Here is a 26550-nt window from a genome sequence, read left to right as displayed (position 1 = left end):
ATTGTAGTTTTCAATATTTTGGAATTATTCAATCGGTACTTTCGAATTGTTTGCTAATTTTGGCATTGTTATGAGAATTTTTTTTTCAATTCTACCAGTTACTGTATGATTCATTTAATGTAATCTTGTTAATTATAGTTCTTGAGGTACATAGTTTAAAGCAATTATGATAGTTTTTTTTAATCAAAACTCCTCTAGTCAGGTTTTGATTTTCAATTTTTTGTCGGTTCGAGTTTTTAAATTATATTCAGCTGTAAAATTTCATGTGTGATGACCACAAAAACGAATGATCTAAATTGACCAACTAAGCTCAATTGACCAACTGAAAAGAGCGCCGAAAAAGCGACAATTCCATTATTTCTGCTGGTTTTTTAATGCAATTTTTCATTCTACTGTTTCTTCATACGACCATTTGACTTCTCATCCTCAAAAACGGGATAGACAAGTAAACCACGGAGGGCATTAATATCTCTTAAAGGCTTACGGCTTGCTAATCTCTAAGTATGGGATTCACAGAAACTTTAAAAGACATAAATTACTGGTGTAAGGGGCGGTTCTTAGAGTTTGACGCCCCCTCCCACTTCACCCTCCCTCCCCCACACCACTTCAACCCCACTAACATCGTTCCACCAGCAATCACCCACGCTGGCCCCCATTTTCATCTCACCCCCCCCCCCCTCCACAACGCGCGCACACACACACACACACACACGCTCAATTAAGCTAAAGCTAGTCGATTATACTTCATTACGTTGTATGCATCAAATCTGCATCATATTGAAAATGAAAAACTTTTGAAAAATTGAATTGGAAATGCAAATGAAAAGAGAAATTTTAGTTCTGAGTATCATTTCCACAATTCGGCAAATTTTTTTAGAATATTTGTTCAAAACTCGGTTGAGTGCTGATAACAGCGACTACCCCACTGTGAATCAGATGCTGTGTACACTAAGTAATGAGCTGACTATTTTTCTTGACAAATCGAAATAGACTACTTTCGAGTGTCTTTTACGTGAGACTTAATCGCATTTGAAGGATACCATAAATTAGAATGAACGAGCAATGACTCTTTGGAACAGAGTACAGCAACTCCAAAAACGGGTTACTACACGAACGCCTTCAGAGTCTAGCATCTGGATATATGCTGTCAAGAAATGCCTAAATCAAAGGAATTATGACAATGCCGTCTCTGAAACAGTCGTTTTCTACAATGCTGCCGGCCATTCTGATGACATTTGCACTATTCAGCAACTTGATCCGTACTTGAAAAACTATTTTTTGAACCAACTGCAGTAGAAATTGCCAGAAAACTCGGTGAGCACAAATCTGATCACATCAAGTCGACGGCCATCCCAAAAGGCCGCGTCCAATCGGAGTCTGCTTGAATTCTGTTCTGAGCGCCTCGTTATGAGAATGGTGATTATGCTCAAAGGGACAGCAGTTTTTTGAAACCAAAGGTGTGTTGGACAGGTCGTCATAACGAGAAAGAATTTCTCCCAGCCGGAAACAGACTGATGGAAAAAAGAGTTGAACGCATATTCTTTCGCATCAGAATCTTCAAACTTTCCTACAATGGCTCTCCTGCACTTTTCTGCAATGATAAATCGGTAGTACTTACCTACTCTGTATATGACTGACAATTCAACACTAAGATGTGACTCATCCATACTCATGCCTTGACTACATTTGCAAATTGTTTACACCTACGTGACTACTTTGTTAGAAATCAAATCTTTATAAACTTCGTCAATGAAACGTGGTTGGACCAAGCTTGTGATGACAAGTTGCCTCTCTATTTGGAAACTACTTGGTGATCGCAAGACGTGACCGCTGCAATGGTCCTCATGGCAGTGTAATTGTTTTGAAAAGGTCTTCTTCTAGTATCGATGTCATCGATGTTCTTTTACTTAACTGCTTTTATATCAGCTGTGCCGCAGTGCTCAGCAGTCTGAATGGGACTCGAATTCTACTGTTGCTCGTCTACTTTCCTCCCTCGCTTAGCTCCTAGATTGTTCCATTGAATCATTTATCTGACTGCATGCACAGCCTGCTCAACACTACATCCACTGTTTTGATGTGAATTCTGCGGATCACCTCTGTATCCTAGGAAATTTCAGTATGCCAAAAACGCGGAGGAGAATTTTTAGAAGCATTGTTGACTATGATTCAAGTTTTAGATGTTTAATGCCAGTTTTGTCAGTACCATCTTTGTTGACACCCCCAACGCATAAGGGAACTATGTATTGGCTAACTTCATGCTGACTCGCTCATTAGCGTGTCTGCAAGCGGAATCCAATCAACAATAACCTGATCTCTCTTCGGAACGCGAATAAACTTTGATGAATCCGAATAAGCTTTGAGAATTAGACAGAATAACTCTACTCAATGTCAACTCAAAGAGTTTGTTCTTAAAAAGATTGAAATTCGTTAATTGCCTTTCTAGCCAAACTCTCCCTCATTAATTATTTCGTGAGGTCAACACAATATGCGATATCGGAAATAGTCGAAAGCATTATGTTGTATCCTTCTCGGCTGACCTCAGTATTGATACAGTACTAGATATCTTTTCTACCCTATATTTTTTTTGAAAATCCGTAATCTGAAGCCAGCAACCTCCTTGATGCATGAATTTTTTCCAACACCTTTACTGGTGCTTCTTTCAGTTTTCACATCGTTTACATCCTGTCGTTGTGACGATATCTTTTACATCATCGCTCCCTGAATAATCGAAAGTTTCACACATCATTCCTCCTACATAAAGATGATCCCAAAAACTGCCGTGAAATTTTTAGACCCATCAGCCTTCTGACACAAAGTTTCTGATTTTGGCAAGGACTTTGTTTGAATACATCTACTCAGCCACAAAACAGAAATCCCATCTCAAAGTTTCGCTTCCAATCATAGCAATTTTGCAACTTCTAGACTGCTGAGACACAATTTACCGACAACGTTCATCGAAACTATTGTTAGCGGTCTGCCCAGACTATGCTGAAGCATTTCATAAAGAGCCTCACCATGTCCTTTTAAAGTCTTCACACTTTTGGTTTCGTCTCGGGGTTGATTTTAATGGTATCATACTTCTTTGGTAGCGCTCGAAGGCGTTTATTAATGGGCATGTCGCAAAGTACCTCCAAGTACTTCCCTCCTATTTATGCTGCTAATTAACAGGCTATCAGTTTTTATAGATGCTATACCGTGGCTCTTCTTGCCGAAAACCTCAAACTTCTCTTTGATACAGTAAATTTTCAGTATCTAGCCTGACTACATAATTGGAATACGGATGGATTGGTAGCCAAACTTTCAAAAACTGAAATCTTGAGTTTCCGGCATTGAGTGGCTATGTTTGTCAAACGTCACATCACAAAAAGATCTGAGAATACTTACGTTAAGGGATGGCAGAGTTTGTTGTAATGCGCAAAAATTCTCTTCTTTTGAAAAGTACAATTCACTGGAATACGCCTTCAAAAACGAAGTACAACCTCTATCGTAGTCTAGTGTAATCTTTTCTTCTCTACGGCTGTCGTATCTGTTCTCCCACTATTTCTTAACTGAAGAAGATGGAATCCTTGCAAAAACATTGCTTCCGATGGTTGTTCGGTATAAAGCAGAATTATGTATCCACGCTGAGAATGCAAAATTGACTATTTTCTTGAACTAGAATCCATCTCACTGGTGACTAACTTGCTTCTCGGAAAATACTATAGTTTGGGAGATATTCCCACCTACCACCTCAGCAGACCTCTATTGACGTGATCTTTTTGTCGTTCTGACGTTCTTATTTATTGTTTTATTTTTCATGCCACAAACCTCAAAACAATAGTTTTGTGTGTTTTCATTGCGCTCTGATTACTTATTTGTGGGTGATGTCATTTCTTGCACTCTTAAACAGTGAGTTTTAGCCTATGCGCCTGATATTTTTGGATTATGTATTGCCTATATCATTCTCTGATTGAGTTTTAACAGCAATGTTAAGGTTCCTATCCACCTATTCTGGGTCAGTAGCGCACTCCTATAAAATGAAGGGCGGTGTTAATAATGTACCGCGTCTAGAATGCAGTTAATACTGTGATTTTAGGAAAAAGTGTTTGTGAAAACTTCAATGTTATGAATAGGTTATGTAGATCACACTGTTTTTTTTACGTTTCTGTCATTGTATGCCATATGTTTTGTAAGCTATATGTTTTGGTGCTGCAAACATAAACACCCAAAATTATACTAATTTTGCATTTTTGTTTGTTTTTTCAAAAGTGCGTCATTTTTTGAGTTTTTCCAGCCTTAGGGGCCAAGAAATCTTGCCTAGGGTTTGATAAAAAGAATACTGAATAGTTTCTATTGGCAGTGAAATAGTTTTCAACGCATTAATATCACGAATTTTAGCAATCTCTTGATAAATTTTGCAATTTTTTTAAATTTATAAAAAATTGTCATTTTTTGTTTTTCTAAACCCAGGTGCCCAGGAACTTCCTCAAAGGTTTTAAAATAGGTTACTGCATAGTTTCTAGTGGTAATGCAATAGTTTTCACTCTTTTATTATAACGAATTTGAGCAATTTTTAATAAAAATTTTCTCTTTTTGAAACTTTTTTTAGTTTTTCGAGCACCAGGTGCCAGGGAACTTCCTCCAGTGTTTTAATGGGTTACTGCGTAGTTCGGAGGCGCAATGGGAAAATTTTTAACATTTTATGTTTTTTTGCGAATTTTGGAGATAAAGTTTGAAATTTTTTCATTCTCTTAATTTATTATCACGTTCCAATTTTATCAGTCTTTATGGGCGTGTAAATTTTTTTAGGCTTAAAATTTGGTTTTTTAATTTTTTTAGGAGTTAGGAAAGGTTCTGAAGATTTTTATATCACGAATTTGAGCAGTATTTCAATAAAATTTGAAATTGTTTTTAATTTTTTGAAAATTTTCTCAGCTTCTCGATCTTCAAGGGCCGATTAAACTTTTTTGTCTTGAAAATGGGTTACTGGAGAGATCTGAGAGGCAAAATTGATTTTGAACATTTTACTTTTGCAAAATTTAGAAAGTTTAAAAAGTACAGTTTTGATTTTTTAAAAAAGTAAAGTTTGGCTTTTTTCTGGCGTTTTTCCACTTTTTGTGGCTAATAAACCCCTTTCAAGGCTTGTGCATGGGTTGATGGGTATATTTATGTGGATAAAATTTGACCCTCAGGGTAAAAGTTTCAAGAGTTCTAGCAATGATTACATTTTTGTTTAGTATGTTCGAATATGTTAGTTTCTCTAATTTTGGGACTATTTGCCTTTTTGGCTGGCATTGTTCATTTGATCTGCTGGTCAGATGCAGTAGTTCTATTTTTTCATTCAATTCATTGGATTGTATTTCAGGACTTGTCTTGCCATGTTTGTTTTCTATCTATATTCTTTGGCTCTTAACTATACTTAACTATAGGCTCTTAACTCTTAACTATAGGCAGTTTTCTGGTTATGCTAGTCGTTTCTATTTTTGTTGTCCATTCGTCTTTTTAGTCTGAAGTCCTCTCTCATTCAGGAAATTAAAAGACTTATTTGCCCTTTGGTTCTGGGCGGCTATCTGCTACCTGTGGATCGAGTTAAAAAGCTATTGGGTTGCTGCTGTTGAATATGAATGTTACATGAGATACCCCGCAATACCAATATGCATAAACATATTCTGTGTTCCCCGGAGCAAGACAACGTTTTGCGTATTAATTCTACTGACCATTATGATCATGATTCCGATAACAGAAATACCAGTTGCTTTTTTCAAATGAAATTACGCGCTGGAAATAACATAATTTGTAAACGGCGCTGGGGGCCATAAATGTCATCAGGGGGAAGCGGCAGCAGAATGAACGTGAATGTGTGTCATGTTTTCAATCTACGTAATTTGATGCATTTTGTAATAAAGATTGGAAAAAAAGACAAATGATTGAAAGCTATGACGGCCGTGAGACTCTGAAAAGTCTTCTTTGAGGTGAAATTTCAAAATTTGATTGATTAAGAGAAAATAGATATGCTGAGTAGTAATTAAGATGTAATTATCCATTAGAAAGTTGCAGGATGAATTTGAAATTTGTTTTCCTTCTTTTCCAACAAAAAAAATAAAATGGAGTCGCGTTGTTTTTGAGTCTTGCCGAGTTGAATGTGGGTAGACCTCATTAATTGCTCTCAAACGATGTTAGTAGCAATTATATTAGTTCTGTGGGTCTGTCTTTTTTATGCAATTTTTCGCTTGACCGATTTTTCGTCTGACGCTTTTGACTTTTCGTCCTCAAAAACGGGATAAGAGGTAGAGCTCGGAGGATATTAAATGCTCTTAGAGCCTTTCAGCTCACTAGTCTACAAGTATGCGATTCACAGAAACTGTTTTGGGGACATAGACTTATGGTGTGAAGGGCGGTTCTGAGAGGTTGACCACCCCCCACCCACGGTCGGTTATGTTGAAATTGGTCACTTGAGTGGAAAATTCTTGACTGCATACTGATTGATTGAAAACGAGAACTTGAACGACCAGTCCGTGGTCAACAGTCCGTACTCAAAACGTACTATAACAAAAAAAACTCGATCAAAAAATGGCAATCATTTTGAGGTCAAATCATCCAGCAAATTGACCTTTGCTTTGGCTCCCCTCCGTTTGTTTAAAAGTGGTAGTCTTCTTAGGCAATAGGAACATTATCAGTACAAAATAATTAGTTTTTTCTCTCATTTGTGAGAACGAAGATCAATTGTGCTGTTTGTCTTTTTGTTAAAACCTAAGATTGTTCATAAAATTAACCAAATAGCATAGGAAGCAAATAATAAGCAGCGCCAACATCACTTGCCGTTCCTAGTAAGCAAAAACAAAGTTTTCGAAAATAATCCGTTAAAAACAAGATTTAAAAATGTTGATCAGAAAAGCTGAAATAGTTGATCAGTCCTTTGCTTTCAACGAAAGCCATGCTTTTTGTTTTCACGGGGGAGAAAAGAAAACAGTTGCATTTTTCATTGCAGAAGCTAAATAACTAACGTAGTTGCTTTCTACAGGCGGGGATAACAACGAAGGATACGGCAACAGTAACCAAACCAACTTGAATGTTGACAAAGACCCTCGAAATGCTGTACGACATCCTAACAGATCTCCTTTGATGCAGAATGGAGCCGGCAGTGGTACAAGTGTGCCGAGCCAGTCTTCCGTTGGGTTCCCGCCCAGAATGAGCAGAGCACTGAGTGCCTCACAGCCTAACCTGTTGCAGGCTATTGAAGAGGGGGACTCATACCAATTTGCAGGTTTGCTTTGAACGACATTTTTACATCAATTTATTTTTCTGGACAGAAATACAAGAGGCTTATATTTTAACATGTGATTGCTCACGAAGCCTTTAAGTTTCGATTTTAAATATTAGTAAATAATATTTGCAAATTTAGTAATTGCTCTCGAATGAGAACAATTATTGTAAATTTGTTTGTCTTTTTATACGAATTTTTCGCTTGACCGTTTTGCACTTTTCTTCTGGAATAATTTTTGATTTCTCAAGTGACTTTTACACTTACTTTTTGAGTGGTTTCAATTGCTCTCGCTCCCAAATAAACTTTTTTGTTCAAACAAAACCAATTTCAAGGCCCTGATAGCGCAGTGGTTAATATCTCCGTCGAGGACTCAAGGAGGTCGGGCTTCGAATCCTACCGTCGGCTGATGGTTTTGCACTCATAAAGTAAAGTTTATCGAGGCTACAGCCGCTGAATTAAATTGCGCCGCCTGTCATTTTTCTGACATTTGGTTTATGATTAATTGCTTTTGAACGAAGTTCATAGTAATTATTGTAAACGTGTGTGTCTTTTTTATGCAAAAATTTCGCTTTACAGTTTTGACTTTTCGAGTGATTTTACGCCCTTGTTTTTTTGTGTTTCGCGTGATCTGAAATTCTATCTCAAATAAAAAAGTCAAATGAAAAGTGCGCCGAAACTGGTGGCATTTTTCACTTTAAATCTTAATAGTGGTATATGTTAACCTCTAATGTGGTTATTTGAAGCGCACTATTGACTCCCACTTAGACTCCCACGACTGGAGCAGGCTGTAACTGATTAGAGCTCCCACTAGTCGTTCGAGAGCAATTCTTCCGACGTTTAGTCGGTTATTAATAGCCGCACAGCGATAGCTGGGGCTATTATTGGCCTCCTCATGGTTTTTAATTGCTCTTGAACAAAGTTCATAGCAATTATTGTAAACGTGTGTGGCATTTTCATGCAAAATGTTTGCTTGACAATTTTGACTTTCCGATTGACTTTTACGCCCTGGACTTTTTGCGGTTCGCGTGATCTAAAATTCTGTCTCGATCACAATTTCAAGCAGCTGAACTCAATTGGCGGCAATTTAATACTCAAATTCAAATGAAAAGTGCACCAAAACTGGTGGCATTTTTCACTTCAAATCTTAATAGTGGTATATATTAACCTCTGATGCGGTTCTTTGAAGCCCACTATTGAACTTCTCAGTCCCATTTAGGCTCCCCCTTCCTTTTCCCCCGACTGAAGCAGGCTGCAATTAATCAGAGCTCCCACTAATCGTTCGAGAGCAATTCTTCCAACGTTTAGTCGGTTATTTCTTTTTTTTTGCGAATTTTGGAGATAAAGTTTGAAATTTTTTCATTCTCTTAATTTATTATCACGTTCCAATTTTATCAGTCTTTATGGGCGTGTAATTTTTTTTAGGCTTAAAATTTGGTTTTTTAATTTTTTTAGGAGTTAGGAAAGGTTCTGAAGATTTTTATATCACGAATTTGAGCAGTATTTCAATAAAATTTGAAATTGTTTTTAATTTTTTGAAAATTTTCTCAGCTTCTCGATCTTCAAGGGCCGATTAAACTTTTTTGTCTTGAAAATGGGTTACTGGAGAGATCTGAGAGGCAAAATTGATTTTGAACATTTTACTTTTGCAAAGTTTAGAAAGTTTAAAAAGTACAGTTTTGATTTTTTAAAAAAGTAAAGTTTGGCTTTTTTCTGGCGTTTTTCCACTTTTTGTGGCTAATAAACCCCTTTCAAGGCTTGTGCATGGGTTGATGGGTATATTTATGTGGATAAAATTTGACCCTCAGGGTAAAAGTTTCAAGAGTTCTAGCAATGATTACATTTTTGTTTAGTATGTTCGAATATGTTAGTTTCTCTAATTTTGGGACTGTTTGCCTTTTTGGCTGGCATTGTTCATTTGATCTGCTGGTCAGATGCAGTAGTTCTATTTTTTCATTCAATTCATTGGATTGTATTTCAGGACTTGTCTTGCCATGTTTGTTTTCTATCTATATTCTTTGGCTCTTAACTATACTTAACTATAGGCTCTTAACTCTTAACTATAGGCAGTTTTCTGGTTATGCTAGTCGTTTCTATTTTTGTTGTCCATTCGTCTTTTTAGTCTGAAGTCCTCTCTCATTCAGGAAATTAAAAGACTTATTTGCCCTTTGGTTCTGGGCGGCTATCTGCTACCTGTGGATCGAGTTAAAAAGCTATTGGGTTGCTGCTGTTGAATATGAATGTTACATGAGATACCCCGCAATACCAATATGCATAAACATATTCTGTGTTCCCCGGAGCAAGACAACGTTTTGCGTATTAATTCTACTGACCATTATGATCATGATTCCGATAACAGAAATACCAGTTGCTTTTTTCAAATGAAATTACGCGCTGGAAATAACATAATTTGTAAACGGCGCTGGGGGCCATAAATGTCATCAGGGGGAAGCGGCAGCAGAATGAACGTGAATGTGTGTCATGTTTTCAATCTACGTAATTTGATGCATTTTGTAATAAAGATTGGAAAAAAAGACAAATGATTGAAAGCTATGACGGCCGTGAGACTCTGAAAAGTCTTCTTTGAGGTGAAATTTCAAAATTTGATTGATTAAGAGAAAATAGATATGCTGAGTAGTAATTAAGATGTAATTATCCATTAGAAAGTTGCAGGATGAATTTGAAATTTGTTTTCCTTCTTTTCCAACAAAAAAAATAAAATGGAGTCGCGTTGTTTTTGAGTCTTGCCGAGTTGAATGTGGGTAGACCTCATTAATTGCTCTCAAACGATGTTAGTAGCAATTATATTAGTTCTGTGGGTCTGTCTTTTTTATGCAATTTTTCGCTTGACCGATTTTTCGTCTGACGCTTTTGACTTTTCGTCCTCAAAAACGGGATAAGAGGTAGAGCTCGGAGGATATTAAATGCTCTTAGAGCCTTTCAGCTCACTAGTCTACAAGTATGCGATTCACAGAAACTGTTTTGGGGACATAGACTTATGGTGTGAAGGGCGGTTCTGAGAGGTTGACCACCCCCCACCCACGGTCGGTTATGTTGAAATTGGTCACTTGAGTGGAAAATTCTTGACTGCATACTGATTGATTGAAAACGAGAACTTGAACGACCAGTCCGTGGTCAACAGTCCGTACTCAAAACGTACTATAACAAAAAAAACTCGATCAAAAAATGGCAATCATTTTGAGGTCAAATCATCCAGCAAATTGACCTTTGCTTTGGCTCCCCTCCGTTTGTTTAAAAGTGGTAGTCTTCTTAGGCAATAGGAACATTATCAGTACAAAATAATTAGTTTTTTCTCTCATTTGTGAGAACGAAGATCAATTGTGCTGTTTGTCTTTTTGTTAAAACCTAAGATTGTTCATAAAATTAACCAAATAGCATAGGAAGCAAATAATAAGCAGCGCCAACATCACTTGCCGTTCCTAGTAAGCAAAAACAAAGTTTTCGAAAATAATCCGTTAAAAACAAGATTTAAAAATGTTGATCAGAAAAGCTGAAATAGTTGATCAGTCCTTTGCTTTCAACGAAAGCCATGCTTTTTGTTTTCACGGGGGAGAAAAGAAAACAGTTGCATTTTTCATTGCAGAAGCTAAATAACTAACGTAGTTGCTTTCTACAGGCGGGGATAACAACGAAGGATACGGCAACAGTAACCAAACCAACTTGAATGTTGACAAAGACCCTCGAAATGCTGTACGACATCCTAACAGATCTCCTTTGATGCAGAATGGAGCCGGCAGTGGTACAAGTGTGCCGAGCCAGTCTTCCGTTGGGTTCCCGCCCAGAATGAGCAGAGCACTGAGTGCCTCACAGCCTAACCTGTTGCAGGCTATTGAAGAGGGGGACTCATACCAATTTGCAGGTTTGCTTTGAACGACATTTTTACATCAATTTATTTTTCTGGACAGAAATACAAGAGGCTTATATTTTAACATGTGATTGCTCACGAAGCCTTTAAGTTTCGATTTTAAATATTAGTAAATAATATTTGCAAATTTAGTAATTGCTCTCGAATGAGAACAATTATTGTAAATTTGTTTGTCTTTTTATACGAATTTTTCGCTTGACCGTTTTGCACTTTTCTTCTGGAATAATTTTTGATTTCTCAAGTGACTTTTACACTTACTTTTTGAGTGGTTTCAATTGCTCTCGCTCCCAAATAAACTTTTTTGTTCAAACAAAACCAATTTCAAGGCCCTGATAGCGCAGTGGTTAATATCTCCGTCGAGGACTCAAGGAGGTCGGGCTTCGAATCCTACCGTCGGCTGATGGTTTTGCACTCATAAAGTAAAGTTTATCGAGGCTACAGCCGCTGAATTAAATTGCGCCGCCTGTCATTTTTCTGACATTTGGTTTATGATTAATTGCTCTTGAACGAAGTTCATAGTAATTATTGTAAACGTGTGTGTCTTTTTTATGCAAAAATTTCGCTTTACAGTTTTGACTTTTCGAGTGATTTTACGCCCTTGTTTTTTTGTGTTTCGCGTGATCTGAAATTCTATCTCAAATAAAAAAGTCAAATGAAAAGTGCGCCGAAACTGGTGGCATTTTTCACTTTAAATCTTAATAGTGGTATATGTTAACCTCTAATGTGGTTATTTGAAGCGCACTATTGACTCCCACTTAGACTCCCACGACTGGAGCAGGCTGTAACTGATTAGAGCTCCCACTAGTCGTTCGAGAGCAATTCTTCCGACGTTTAGTCGGTTATTAATAGCCGCACAGCGATAGCTGGGGCTATTATTGGCCTCCTCATGGTTTTTAATTGCTCTTGAACAAAGTTCATAGCAATTATTGTAAACGTGTGTGGCATTTTCATGCAAAATGTTTGCTTGACAATTTTGACTTTCCGATTGACTTTTACGCCCTGGACTTTTTGCGGTTCGCGTGATCTAAAATTCTGTCTCGATCACAATTTCAAGCAGCTGAACTCAATTGGCGGCAATTTAATACTCAAATTCAAATGAAAAGTGCACCAAAACTGGTGGCATTTTTCACTTCAAATCTTAATAGTGGTATATATTAACCTCTGATGCGGTTCTTTGAAGCCCACTATTGAACTTCTCAGTCCCATTTAGGCTCCCCCTTCCTTTTCCCCCGACTGAAGCAGGCTGCAATTAATCAGAGCTCCCACTAATCGTTCGAGAGCAATTCTTCCAACGTTTAGTCGGTTATTTCTTTTTTATTTCGTCGTCGCGAATATTTTACAACCATATGACGTCACAATCACTTCAAATCTGCTTTTTCTTCATTCGTTCACGCACTTTCAACTGAAGTGCGTGCGTGACGTCATTTTCTGCTCTTAGTGGTGCGAGGTTTTTGTTCATTTGCGTGATTAAATATTTGGTCACACCTGACTTACCTCCCTCGCAAAAATGACTTCCTAACTCTGAAATTGACTCTTTACTTTAATTCAAATAGATAAGGTCAAATGGGTATGTGTCACTCTAAATGAAGGTTATCAGAGAATAGCTAATAGAAGCAGCAAAAATTTATACAGATTTTTAATCAAAATATAACATATCAGCCTTCAATGAAAAGATGAAATTTTTTGGTCTGTCTTTTTTAATGTTTTTTGAGAATGCAGATCTACGAAGTTATTGCGGCTATTTTCAGGCAATCTGCCAGCTATGTTGTTTTTTTTTTCACCTGTGAAGTTTACCTCATGATTAATTGCTCTGAAACAAAGTTTGTTGCAATTATATTAGTCCTGTGGTCTTTTTTAATACGATTTTTTGCTTGACCGAATTTTCGTCTGACTTTTTTGACGTTTCGTCCACAAAAACGGGATAAACAAGTAGCGCCCGGAGGGCATTATGTTCATTCGGCTTACTAGACTCTAAATATGCGATTCATAAAAACTCTTTTGGAGACAAGTTCATGGTGTGAAGAGCGGTTCTAAGAGGTTTTACCCCCACTTAACCCCCCGCCCGCAGTCCCCCCCACCATATGCAGTCGCCCACCACCCGAGCCCTTCATTTAAGCTAAAGCTAGCCTCCCTGAAATGGAAACTGAGAGAGCCAACCGCTCGCTAGTGGGGCTAGGGCAAATCGCGGGACGTTAGTCGTTTATTTTTCAAATATATAAGTCTTGTGGTCTTTGGTGCGAATTTTTGGTTGGACTCTTTCTTCCTCAAAACTGGTCCGCCTTCCCCACGCAATCACCTCGCACCCCTTTAATAAGTTAGCCTCACTAGACCGTAGCCACCTGCTAGCAATTCGCCCGACGATAGTAGTTTATGCTATGTTTCATTTACCTTTATTAATAGCCGCCGTCAGCCTCTCAACGGCTATTATTTTGGGCGCTCTCCTTTTTTAAATTTCAAAGAAGTTGAATTGTAGCGGGGGCTGTCTTTTTTAAGATCTAGTCGCAGATTTTTGAAGTCAAATTGGACAAGTGATTTTGGTCACGCCGAAACAGTAAGTGGAGCGATGAAGCCAGCGGTTTTGCGGTGTGATTCGTTTCACTCCAATTTTAAATAGTGACAAATCGATGTTTAAACAAAGTTTGGCTTTCTCTATTGTGTTTTTTTTGTTCATATGGGGCAATTAAATTATGATTTTTGCTATTTTTGTGATATCCTTTTATTGCCATTCTGGGTCTTAGACTTTGTTTATTCACTAAAGTTCTTTGAACTGTGTCAGGATGTGTCCTGCTAATTTTTTTTTTTACAATCTAAAGATTTGGATTTTATTGGTGCGTTGCGTTTTCTGAAGATGTTTTCATATTTTTGACATGTTTTATCCTTCGAAGCGGCATAAACAGATTTTTGTAGGCTTTAAGGTGCTTAAAGTACTGAAGTTGCTATTAACATCTAATTTATTTGTGGAACGGTCACTGTTTTGAAGTTTTGGACAAAATTGTGCACTTTTGCTTTTTGTCCTTATTTCAGACCGGGTCCTAATTTGCTAAAGCTCATTGTGTTTTGAGAGCTATATTTGAGAGCTATGATTTTTCATACCTGTTTTTTGAGAAATATGGTATTCAAATACAAGCTCTGAATACCATATATTACAAAATTGGTGAGATTTTTGCTCTTTTTTAAGGCTTTCAGGTAGGTTACTGGATATTTTAAGTGACAGGAAAATGGTTCTGAAGATATTAGTATCGTCAGTTTTAAAATTTGCTGTTTTGAGTTTTGTGAATTTGTTCTTTTTCAATTTTTTCAATCTTTAGGCGCCAAAGAATCTTTTAGAGCTTGATGATGGGTAACTGCGTATTTTTCAATGACAGCGAGATCATTTAGAAGATATTACTACCATGAATGAAACCAATTTTTCATTGAAGTTCGCTCTTTTTCGAGTTTTGGTTATTTTTTGAGCGACAACGAAATTGTTTTGAAGATATTATTTGAAGGAAATTTTATTGACTTTAAAATTTGCCGAAATTTTGTTCAATTGTTGTTCTGTTGAACTTCTTGTATTGGGGGGAGAGGGAGCTTTTGTAGGGCTCAAAATTTGTTGATGACTGTTGTTAGCGTAAACTAAAGGCACTGGTATCAGCAGTTTTAGCGACGTTTTTTTTAAAGTTTCAAATTTTGTTAAAGGTTTGACATTTTTTAAAATTTTCGGTTTGGGGTGACCAATGAATAAGACCCATGAATAATTTTTAGGACTTGAAGATGAGCTAGTGGTTAATTTTTAGCGACATCGAATCTATTTTGAGGATGTATATATATCAAGATTTTAGCAATTTTTGCCTTGTTTGTGTATTTTAGAGAGGGAGAATTGATTTTGATGGCAGAAATATGAATAATTTAGACAAATATACAATAATTTTCAATAGTTTAAGAAATATACAATAGTTTTCAATAGTTTCAGAAATTTTTTGGGCGTTCAATTTTCCTGAACTCAAGCCTACAATTATTTTATATTTTGGCGCTGCTTTCATTGGCAAATAAAAGCATTAAAACTTTTTTGTGAAGGCATTGACATCAGAAGATCCGGCTATTTGTTTCGTGTTTGTTTTTACCTGCTTCTGCCTGTATAGCTTGTTAATAACCGCGTCCTCATTTCTAGGCGGCTATTATAGCGCTCCTAAAATTTTTTATACTTCATCTAACAGATTTTTGTTTTGTCTTACCGTGACTCTTGGAATTGACTTTTCCAATGACTTACCTCACTCAAAAAAATGACTTCTGTGCTCACTTATGAAACTTTAAATTTTATGAACATTTACTTATTAAAGGTCAATAGTGTGCATCTAAGTAGTGCCAAACATATGCCCTAATTCTTGAATATTAGAGTCTTGAGTTTTTGATTTCGAATATTAATTTTGGGATCTTTTCCGTTTGTGCCCCCCCCCCCCCAAATATTGCACCTGCATCGGGGGGTGCAAATAATATGCGCCCACTAAGCTGAGGGGGCACAAACGGAAAAGATCCTAATTTTGAAAAGCCCTATTAGGGCTTTTTCCTTATAGAGCTTATGTGTCTCATAAAAATGACAGTCCGCAGCTAACCGAAAAAGTCTAGTGGTCTATTAAAGGACTGGTGGTCGATCTGTCTATTTTATTTCTATAGTTGTTTCATTTCATGTAACGCCACAAGCGTCTATCGCGGCTATTTTCCGGCAATCTGCCGGCTATGTTCTATATATCAAACAAATTTAGTCTTCAGTTTCAAGTTTTTACTTTCTCTTCTGTCCTTTTCTATTGAAAACAATGGTATTCAAAATGCTTATTGTAGAAGTTTCTAGATTTTGATGTTTGTAGCAATTATATTAGTCTTGTCGGTCTTTTTTTAATGCGATTTTTCGCTTGACCGATTTTTCGTCTGACGCTTTTGACTTTTCGTCCTTAAAAAAGGGAGAAACAGGTAGCGCCCAGCGGTCATTAAGTGCTCTGAGAGTCTTTCAGCTCTGTTTCAGCTCAAACTGTTTTGGAGACTTAAACTTAGGGTGTGAAGGGTGGTTCTTATAGGTTCAAGACACTCCCACTATTGACCCCCCCATCTATTGCCCCAGCCCCCCCACCGTGCTGTTGCCCACCCCCTCTCTTTCACCATCAGTACCCCGGTGCCCCCTCCCCCCCTTGGCTACGTTCGATCAACCGATCGCTAAAAACTTGCAATTTTGTACTAACTTTCACAATTTTTTTCAAGCTTTTTAATAGCCGCGCAGCGATAGCTGGGGCTGTTATTAGCCTTTTGGTTTTTTTTCGTCGTCGCGATTTTTGTTACGACCATATGACGTCACAACCACTTCAAATCTGCTTTTTGTTAATTCGTTCATGCAATTTCATCTGAAGTGGGTGCGTGACGTCATTTTTTGCTCTTAGTGGAGCGAGTTTTTTTTGTTCATTTGCGTGATTAAATTTTTGGTCACACGTGACTTACCTCACTCACAAAAATGACTTCCTTACTTTGAAATTGACTTTTATTTACTTTATTTCAAAGAGATAAGGTCAAATGGGCGTGTGTCACTCTAAATGAAGGTTATTAGAGAGCAGCTAATAGAAGCAGCCAAAACTTATACAGATGTTTAATCAAAATAGGACATATCAGCCTTCAATGAAAATACCATTTTTTTGATCTGTCTTTTTTACTGTTGTTTTGAGACTGCAGATCTAGGAAGCTATTGCGGCTATTTTCTGGGAATCTGTCAGCTATGTTTTATCATTTTTTGTTGTTTCAGCCCTAGGCGTCAAGGAACCTCCTCCAGGGTTTTGTAATAGGTTACTGCATAGTTTCTAGTAGTAGTGGACTGGTTTCAACATTTTTAACATCACGAATTTCTGCTTTTTTTTACAAAATGTGCATTTTTTTCAATTTCCTTTATTTTTCATTATTCACGTCTTTACGGACGCAGGGCCCTGAAAACGTCCTTAAGGGCTTGATAATTAGTTACTGAAAAAAAAACTCATTTGCCATGGAACAGCTTTCACTTTTTTAATATGACCAATTTTAATATGAAAACACGAATTTCATCATTTTTTTAAACAATTGCAATTTTATATTTAATTTTTGACATCTATTATCATTGTTCACGTTTTTCAGCCTAACAGAAAATCTCCGTTACGGTTTGACATTGAGTTCTTAGAAGATGTTTTTTGGCCATGGATTTTTAGGCACATAACCGCCTCTGGGGTTGGTCTGATTATGGGTTACTGCATAGACTCTAGATGTAATGGAATGTTTTTAAGATTTTAATATCGGCAAATTTTATAAATATTTGGATATTTTTCAAGTTTTTGAATCTTTTTGAATTTTCTTTTTTCCGGTACCACGGTCCTAGGGAGATCCTCCAATTTTTGATGACATGCTTCCGCCTAGTTTCTAGAGTTAATGGAATGGTTATCAACATTTTAATGAATCGAGCTTTAGCAATTTTTTGATAAAATTTAATTTCAAATTTTTGGAAAATTTTTGTTCCAAGTTTATGGATCTTTAAGAGCCAGTGAAACTGTTTAAAGCCTGAAATAGGGTTACTGGATAATCTTTTAAAACATTGAAATGGTTTTGAAGATTTTGATATGCTGAATTTTAGCAAGATTTTGTTGAAGTTTGCAATTGTTTTTGAAATTTTTTAATATTTGTCCTTTTCTGAGTTTAACGATCATTACATCATTACTGGCCAACGAAGCTTTTCAAGTCTTGCCGACGGGTTACTTGACTTAATTTCAGAGACAAAAAATAGTTTTGAACATTTCACTGTGAAATCGGGAAGCTTTTCTTTTAAATTTTGCAAATATTTAAAATATCAGCTTTTTATTTAGTGATTTACTAACAAGGCAAGAAAACTAAAAGTTGCAGATTCGAATCAAGCTAACGCTAGCCTCACTAAACTGTTGCTAGCTACTGACAGAGCCAACCACCCGCCGGTCGTTAGAGAGCAATTCGCCCGACGTTAAACGGTTATGTTTGTTTTTCTTGTAATTTGTGACGCTGTTTGTCTTTGTTTTTTATGCTCTTTTGACCTGCTTGACAGATAGCGGAGTGTTTTATTTTTCATTCAAATGATTTGATTGCATTTCAGGACTTGTCCTGCTATGTTTTTAAATTCATTTTTAACTTTGAGCACGTTTTTCGTTTTACATAAATCGCAGTTTTCCTGTTTGAATCGTGACTTGCCTAACTCTATTTTAACTGATTTTTTTAAAATTCTTTCACTCAATTAGTTTTGCAATGTAGGGAATACCGTCATGTCAAAAGAGCAAAGTCAATGATACGGGATATACCGATAAACCCGGTCATCAAGTCACAGTGCTGTCTGTAGGTTATCAAGGTTCCTTAAAGCAATTGCTAGCTGACATTAGTATTAAGCTGAATAGCTTTCAGTATCTAGAATCTGATTTGAGTGAAGATTTAGAATCTAATTGAAAGTGCACACAACATTTACTTTTTGACACTGGGAAATAATTACTCTCAATATCTATCTCTCCTTTTTTTCTTTTTCTGTTCTATTCCGGATGTGCCTAAAGCAGCTGGCTGGCTATGTACAAAAAATATGTAATATGATTTTACGAATTTGGATTATAACGCGGTTGACTGCAATGGTGCAGTGAAAAGGTAGCAACTAGCGGCAACTAACATGCTTGTTTGCGAGTAATGAGTACGCTCTAATGCAAATATAGTTACAAATTGTTGTAATTGCAGACGGCAGTCCTGATAACTTGGAAGCTGGTGGAACTGGTGCTGGAGGCGGGGGTGGGTTCCGGGCGAAGCGAGAGGATAGTTGTGAACAGCAAATGCGAGATATTGATGACGACGAGGGTTCCTCGGAGGACAATTCGGACGACGAACACGATGGAAGACATCCACGGGCGAATGACGTCATCAATGCTAATATGAACAGATTGAGGGGCGTTAAAAAGGGCTCAACGGCTTCTCCACCTCCAGTTGAACACTTTTCACATTACAGTAGAGGAGATGCGGGCAGAAATAGTGAGAAAGCATTGTGGGCGGGGAGCAGTATGGGATCTTCGGGAATTGTGGCTTCGTACTTGAGAGATCGACATGCTGCAGGAGCGGATTCTGCAATGCCTTATCACTTCTCAGCAGCACCAATGGGGACTAGAAGCCCGATTCAACCTAAATACAGCAATCAATCGGGCAGAGGTTGGTGTTAGGGGTTGGATGATGATCATTTTAGTCGATAAGAGTTGGCAATGGAGACTAACTAAGATTATGTGAAATCAGACAATTTTCACAGCTTTAAGCTGAAATTAAGAAAGTTCAGCTATATTGCCATGCTTTTTGGTGCATTTAGAGCTGGGTTTGAGAACATCAAAAGATTAAAGTAGTCTCTTTGGCAATTTCGTGAGCATTATTTTGTTTGTTCGTGCATAAATGCTCTTTTAGCTGCCGATGTTTCGGTTATGTGGCTGTTCTTTATTGTTTTAAGAGGTTAAATTTGTCCATGTGTTGAACGTAAAAGCAGAAAAGTAACAATAACTCAATTCACACCGAAAACGACTCTCAAACTCATTGATAAAAGGAGCACAAGGTCACTATTATTCAAGGTGAAAAGTTCAGGTTGAAAAGTTGTGGACCAATTTCTGGATGACTTTTGCTTTTAACATTTTTGGCTGTGACCAATTTTGACGCCCTCCCCACCACCCAAGTACACCGCCGCCAACCCCCTCCCTAACCTCCCGATTTTTAAAAAAATCCATCTCCTTGGAATATTCATGCGTTCATTTGACTTCTTCACTTTCAGCTACTTTCCGCTGCTGTTAGTTGCACTGTGCGTCTTTTTCTTTTACGCCAGTGTTTAGGTCAACTGTGTGAGAAATTTTGACTTGCCGCAATCGGGACAGATTCTCTTTGAATGAACTCAAGCGTCTATTCTTTATTAATTGCTCTTGAACGCAGTTCATAGCAATTATTGTAAACGTGTGTGTCTTTTTTTCTATGCAAATCGCTTGACAATTTTGCGCTTTTCTAGAACATTCATTGACTTCTCAAGTGACTTTTTCACTCTTTCGTTCATCATTTTTGAGGGATCTCTAGTGCTCCGAAGTTGCTAATATAAAATCGGTTGCGGCGTAGCAGAATTATTAATTGCTCTCAAACGAAGTTTGTAGCAATTATATTAGTCCTGTTGGTCTTTTTTTATGCGATTTTTCGCTTGACCGATTTTTCGTCTGACGCTTTTGACTTTTCGTCCTCAAAAACGGGATCAACAGGTAGCGCCCAGCGGGCATTAAGTGCTCTTAGAGCCTTTCAGCTCTGTTTCAGCTCAAACTGTTTTGGAGGCTTATGGTGTGAAGGGCGGTTCGGAGAGGGCGCTGTTACCCCCCCCCCAACCCAGTGTTGCCCCCATCAGCCCCCAGTGCACCCTCCCCCCCCCCCCCCACCGTGGCTAGCTACTGACGAAGCCAACCGCTCGCCGGTCGTTTGAGAGCAATTCGCCCGACGTTAGTCGGTTATGTTCTGACTTGTAGCGCCGTGGTTAGTGAGGGTGGCCATGGATCGAGAGTTCAGTGGTTCGAATACCGGTGGGGTCAAAGTTTTTTGCACCCACAAAGAAAAATTGATCTAGGCTAGAGCCCCCGATGAATTAAATTGCATCGGCTGTCGTTCAAGAGCAATTCTTCCCACATTTGTCGGTTTATGTTTTTTTGCTCTCAAACAAGTTTGTTATAATCATATTAGTCCTGTAGGTTTTATGCAAGTTTTCGCCGGACTGATTTTTTGTCTGAACCATTTGACTTTTCGTCCTTAAAAATGGGATAAAAAGGTAGCACCCAGCGGGCATTAAGTTCTCTAAGAGCCTTCACACCCCCAGCACCACCACCGTGCAACCCACCTCTCTGCGATAGCTTCACGCCCCTTCAATTAAGCTAAAGCTAGCCTCACTAACCTGTAGCTAGCAACTTCCGAAGCCAACCACTCGCCGGTCGTTGCAGAGCAATTCGCCCGACGTTATTCGGTTATGTTTTTTATCTTCCGAGGATTATTCCATTTTTTAATAGCCGCCGTCAGCCTCTCAAAGGGCTATTATTTAGGCGCTTTCCGTTTTTTAATTCACTTCGCCTTTTGATCACGTTTATCGTTTTACATAAGTAGCGGACTTTCACGTTGACTTCTGACTTACGTCACTCAATGTTTCAACTGAATGGTTTTTAAATCCATTCACTCTATGAATTACGCAAGATAGTGAATACAGTCAAGGTCAAAATAGCAAAATCAAAAGAGACGGGATAAACCGATAAAGCCCGGTCATTAAATTCTTGAGAATTAGGTTATCAAAGTTCATTAGAGTGTTTGCTAGCTGACATTGATATTAAGCTTATGAGCTTTCAGTTTAGAAGCTGAGTTAAGTACAGTTTTAGAATCCAACCGAAACTGCTCGCCGAATTAGAAATAACGCTTTTGTGACAATGAAAAAAATAAGAAAATTTGGTCATTTTATCTCTTTTAGCTGCCGATCGGTTATGTGGCTGTTCTTTTTTAACAGGTTAAATTTGTCCATTTTTTCAACTTAAAAGCAGATAAGTCACAATAACTCAATTCACACTGAAAAAAGACTTTCAAACCTATTGATAAAAGGAGCACAAGGTCACTATTATTCAAGGTGAAAATTTCGGTTTGAAAAGTTGTGGACCAATTTTTGTATGATTTTTGTTTTTAACATTTTTGGCTGTGACCAGTTTTGACGCCCTCCCCACCACCCAACTAAACCGCGCCAACCTTCTCGCTAACCTCCCGATTTTCAAAAAATCCATCTCCTTGGAATATTCATGCGTTCATTTGACTTCTTCATTTTCAGCTACTTTCCGCTGCTGTTAGTTGCACTCTGCGTGACGTCTTTTTCTTTTACGCCAGTGTTTAGGTCAACTGTGTGAGAAATTTTGACTTGCCGCACTCGGGACAGATTCTCTTTGAATGAACTCAAGCGTCTATTCTTTATTTATTGCTCTCAAACAAGTTTGTTATAATTATATTAGTCCTGTAGATTTTATGCAATTTTTCGCCTGACCGATTTTTTGTCTGACCCATTTGACTTTTCGTCCTTAAAAATGGGATAAAAAGGTAGCACCCAGCGGGCATTAAGTTCTCTAAGAGCCTTCACACCCCCAGCACCCCCACCGTGCAACCCACCTCTCTGCGATAGCTTCACGCGCCTTCAATTAAGCTAAAGCTAGCCTCACTAAACTGTGGCTAGCTACTTCCGAAGCCAACCACTCGCCGGTCGTTTCAGAGCAATTCGCCCGACGTTAGTCGGTTATGTTTTTTAATCTTCCGAGGATTATTCCATTTTTTAATAGCCACCGTCAGCCTCTCAAAGGGCTATTATTTAGGCGCTTTCCCTTTTTTAATTCGCTTCACCTTTTTATCACGTTTATCGTTTTACATAAGTAGCGGTCATTCACGTTGACTTCTGACTTACGTCACTCAATGTTTCAACTGAATGGTTTTTAAATCCATTCACTCTATGAATTACGCAAGATAGTGAATACAGTCAAGGACAAAAGAGCAAAATCAAAAGAGACGGGATAAACCGATAAAGCCCGGTCATTAAATTCTTGAGAATTAAGTTATCAAAGTTCATTAGTGTTTGCTAGCTGACATTGGTATTAAGCTTATTAGCTTTCAGTTTAGAAGCTGAGTTATGTACAGTTTTAGAATCCAACCGAAACTGCACGCCGATTTAGAAAGAAAACTTTTTTGACAATGAAAGTTAGAAAATTAGTTCAATTTATCTCTTTTAGATGCCGATGTTTCGGTTATGTGGTTGTTCTTTTTTTAACAGGTTGAATTTCTCCATGTGTTCGACCTAAAAGCAGATAGGTCACAATAAATCAATTCACACTGAAAAAAGACTTTCAAACCTATTGATAAAAGGAGCACAAGGTCACTATTCAAGGTGAAAAGTTCGGTTTGAAAAGTTGTGGACCAATATTTGGATGACTTTTGTTTTTTTACATTTTTGGCTGTGACCAATTTTGACCCCCTCCCCATCACCCAAATACACGGCCGCCAACCCTCTCCCTAAGCTCTCGATTTAAAAAAAAATCCATCTCCTTGGAATATTCATGCGTTCATTTGACTTCTTCATTTTCAGCTACTTTCCGCTGCTTTGCACTCTGCGTGACGTCTTTTTCTTTTACGCCAGTCTTTTCTTCAACTGTGTGAGAAATTTTGACTTGCCGCACTCGGGACAGATTCTCTTTGAATGAACTCAAGCGTCTATTTTTTATTTATTGCTCTCAAACAAGTTTGTTATAATGATATTAGTCCTGTAGATTTTATGCAATTTTTCGCCTGACCGATTTTTTGTCTGACCCATTTGACTTTTCGTCCTCAAAAATGGGATAAAAAGGTAGCACCCAGCGGGCATTAAGTTCTCTAAGAGCCTTCACACCCCCAGCACCCCCACCGTGCAACCCACCTCTCTGCGATAGCTTCACGCCCCTTCAATTAAGCTAAAGCTAGCCTCACTAAACTGTGGCTAGCTACTTCCGAAGCCAACCACTCGCCGGTCGTTTCAGAGCAATTCGCCCGACGTTAGTCGGTTATGTTTTTTAATCTTCCGAGGATTATTCCATTTTTTAATAGCCACCGTCAGCCTCTCAAAGGGCTATTATTTAGGCGCTTTCCCTTTTTTAATTCGCTTCACCTTTTGATCACGTTTATCGTTTTACATAAGTAGCGGTCTTTCACGTTGACTTCTGACTTACGTCACTCAATGTTTCAACTGAATGGTTTTTAAATCCATTCACTCTATGAATTACGCAAGATAGTGAATACAGCCAAGGACAAAAGAGGAAAATCAAAAGAGACGGGATAAACCGATAAAGCCCGGTCATTAAATTCTTGAGAATTAAGTTATCAAAGTTCATTAGTGTTTGCTAGCTGACATTGGTATTAAGCTTATTAGCTTTCAGTTTAGAAGCTGAGTTATGTACAGTTTTAGAATCCAAGCGAAACTGCGCGCCGATTTAGAAAGAAAACTTTTTTGACAATGAAAGTAAGAAAATTAGGTCAATTTATTTCTTTTAGATGCCGATGTTTCGGTTATGTGGTTGTTCTTTTTTTAACAGGTTGAGTTTCTCCATGTGTTCGACCTAAAAGCAGATAGGTCACAATAAATCAATTCACACTGAAAAAAGACTTTCAAACCTATTGATAAAAGGAGCACAAGGTCACTATTATTCAAGGTGAAAAGTTCGGTTTGAATAGTTGTGGACCAATATTTGGATGACTTTTGTTTTTTTTACATTTTTGGCTGTGACCAATTTTGACCCCCTCCCCATCACCCAAATACACGGCCGCCAACCCTCTCCCTAAGCTCTCGATTTAAAAAAAATCCATCTCCTTGGAATATTCATGCGTTCATTTGACTTCTTCGTTTTCAGCTACTTTCCGCTCCTGTTAGTTGCACTTGTGACGTTTTTTCTTTTACGCCAGTGTTTAGGTCAACTGTGTGAGAAATTTGACTTGCCGCACTCGGGACAGATTCTCCTTAATCGAACTCAAGCGTCTATTCTTTTTTAATTGCTCTCAAACAAGTTTGTTATAATTATATTAGTCTTGTAGGTTTTTATGCAAGTTTTCGCCGGACCGATTTTTTGTCTGACCCATTTGACTTTTCGTCCTTAAAAATGGGATAAAAAGGTAGCACCCAGCGGGCATTAAGTTCTCTAAGAGCCTTCACAGCCCCATCACCCCCACCGTGCAACCCAACCCACTGCGCTCACTTTATGCCCCATCAATTAAGTTAAAGCTAGCCTCACTAAACTGTGTCTAGCTACTGCCGAAGCCAACCACTCGCCGGTCGTTTCAGAGCCATTCGCCCGACGTTAGCCGGTTATGTTTTTATCTTCCGAGGATTATTCCATTTATTAATAGCCGCAGTCAGCCTCTCAAACGGCTACTCATTAGGTGTTTTCCGTTTTATAATTCGCTTCACCTTTTTATCACTCTTTCGTTTTACATAAGTCGCGGACTTTCACGTTGACTTTTGACTTACGTCACTCAATGTTTGAACTGAATGGTTTTTCAATCCATTCACTCAATGAATTACGCAAGATAGTAAATACAGTCAAGGTCAAAAGAGCAAAATCAAAAGAGACGGGATAAACCGATAAAGCCCGGTCATTAAATTCTTGAGAATTAAGTTATCAAAGTTCATTAGTGTTTGCTAGCTGACATTGGTATTAAGCTTATTAGCTTTCAGTTTAGAAGCTGAGTTATGTACAGTTTTAGAATCCAACCGAAACTGCACGCCGATTTAGAAAGAAAACTTTTTTGACAATGAAAGTTAGAAAATTAGTTCAATTTATCTCTTTTAGATGCCGATGTTTCGGTTATGTGGTTGTTCTTTTTTTAACAGGTTGAATTTCTCCATGTGTTCGACCTAAAAGCAGATAGGTCACAATAAATCAATTCACACTGAAAAAAGACTTTCAAACCTATTGATCAAAGGAGCACAAGGTCACTTATTCAATGTGAAATTCTCGGTGAAAACTTGTGGACCAATTTTTTGGATGACTTTTTTTCAACATTTTATTTATGGCTGTGACCAATTTTGACGCTGTCCCCACCGCCCAACTACACATTCGCCAACCCTCTCCCTAACCTCCCGTTTTAAAAAAAAAATCACTCTCCTTGGAATATTCATGCGTTCATTTGACTTCCTCATTTTCAGCTACTTTCCGCTGCTGTTAGTTGCACTGTGCGTGACGTCTTTTTCTTTCACGCCAGTGTTTAGGTCAACTGTGTGAGAAATTTGACTTGCCGCTTACGGGGCAGATTCTCTTTGAACGAACTCAAGCGTCTATTCTTTATCAATTAATCTCAAACAAGTTTGTTATAATTATATTAGTCTTGTAGGTTTTTATGCAAGTTTTCGCCGGGTCAATTTTTTGTCTGACCCATTTGACTTTCCGTCCTTAAAAATTGGATAAACAGGTAGCACCGAGCGGGCATTAAGTTCTCTAAAAGCCTTCACACCCCCGTCACCCCCCCCCCCCACCGTGCAACGCACCACACTGCGCTCACTTCACGCCCCTTCAATGAAGCTAAAGCTAGCCTCACTAAACTGTGTTTAGCTACTGCCGAAGTTCGGTTTGAAAAGTTGTGGACCAATATTTGGATGACTTTTGTTTTTTACATTTTTGGCTGTGACCAATTTTTACCCCCTCCCCATCACCCAAATACACGGCCGCCAACCCTCTCCCTAAGCTCTCGATTTAAAAAAAAATCCATCTCCTTGGAATATTCATGCGTTCATTTGACTTCTTCATTTTCACCTACTTTCCGCTGCTTTGCACTCTGCGTGACGTCTTTTTCTTTTACGCCAGTCTTTTCTTTAACTGTGTGAGAAATTTTGACTTGCCGCACTCGG

The 26550-nt window shown here is 38.0% G+C and overlaps 3 protein-coding genes across 3 annotated transcripts in view; 2 read left to right on the top strand and 1 right to left on the bottom strand.

The window, feature by feature from the left end:
• The window catches only part of LOC142351580 (uncharacterized), a 462469-nt gene that overhangs the window by 382881 nt on the left and 53038 nt on the right, over positions 1–26550 (bottom strand). The window lies entirely within an intron of this gene.
• Positions 1–26550, top strand: part of LOC142351857 (aurora kinase C-like) — a 74834-nt gene that overhangs the window by 8412 nt on the left and 39872 nt on the right. The window lies entirely within an intron of this gene.
• LOC142351856 (uncharacterized) overlaps positions 1–26550 on the top strand; it is a 218000-nt gene that overhangs the window by 176249 nt on the left and 15201 nt on the right. Inside the window, exons 11-13 of the mRNA XM_075404088.1 lie at positions 7001–7243; positions 10878–11120; positions 18852–19313. Coding sequence (XP_075260203.1) covers positions 7001–7243; positions 10878–11120; positions 18852–19313 — 948 coding nt within the window. The remainder of the gene's footprint in view (positions 1–7000; positions 7244–10877; positions 11121–18851; positions 19314–26550) is intronic.

Source organism: Convolutriloba macropyga, chromosome 13 (assembly GCF_964194025.1).
Source record: "Convolutriloba macropyga chromosome 13, txConMacr16.3, whole genome shotgun sequence".
NCBI classification, from domain to species: Eukaryota; Metazoa; Xenacoelomorpha; order Acoela; family Convolutidae; genus Convolutriloba; species Convolutriloba macropyga.
This window is presented reverse-complemented; position numbering and strand designations above follow the sequence as displayed.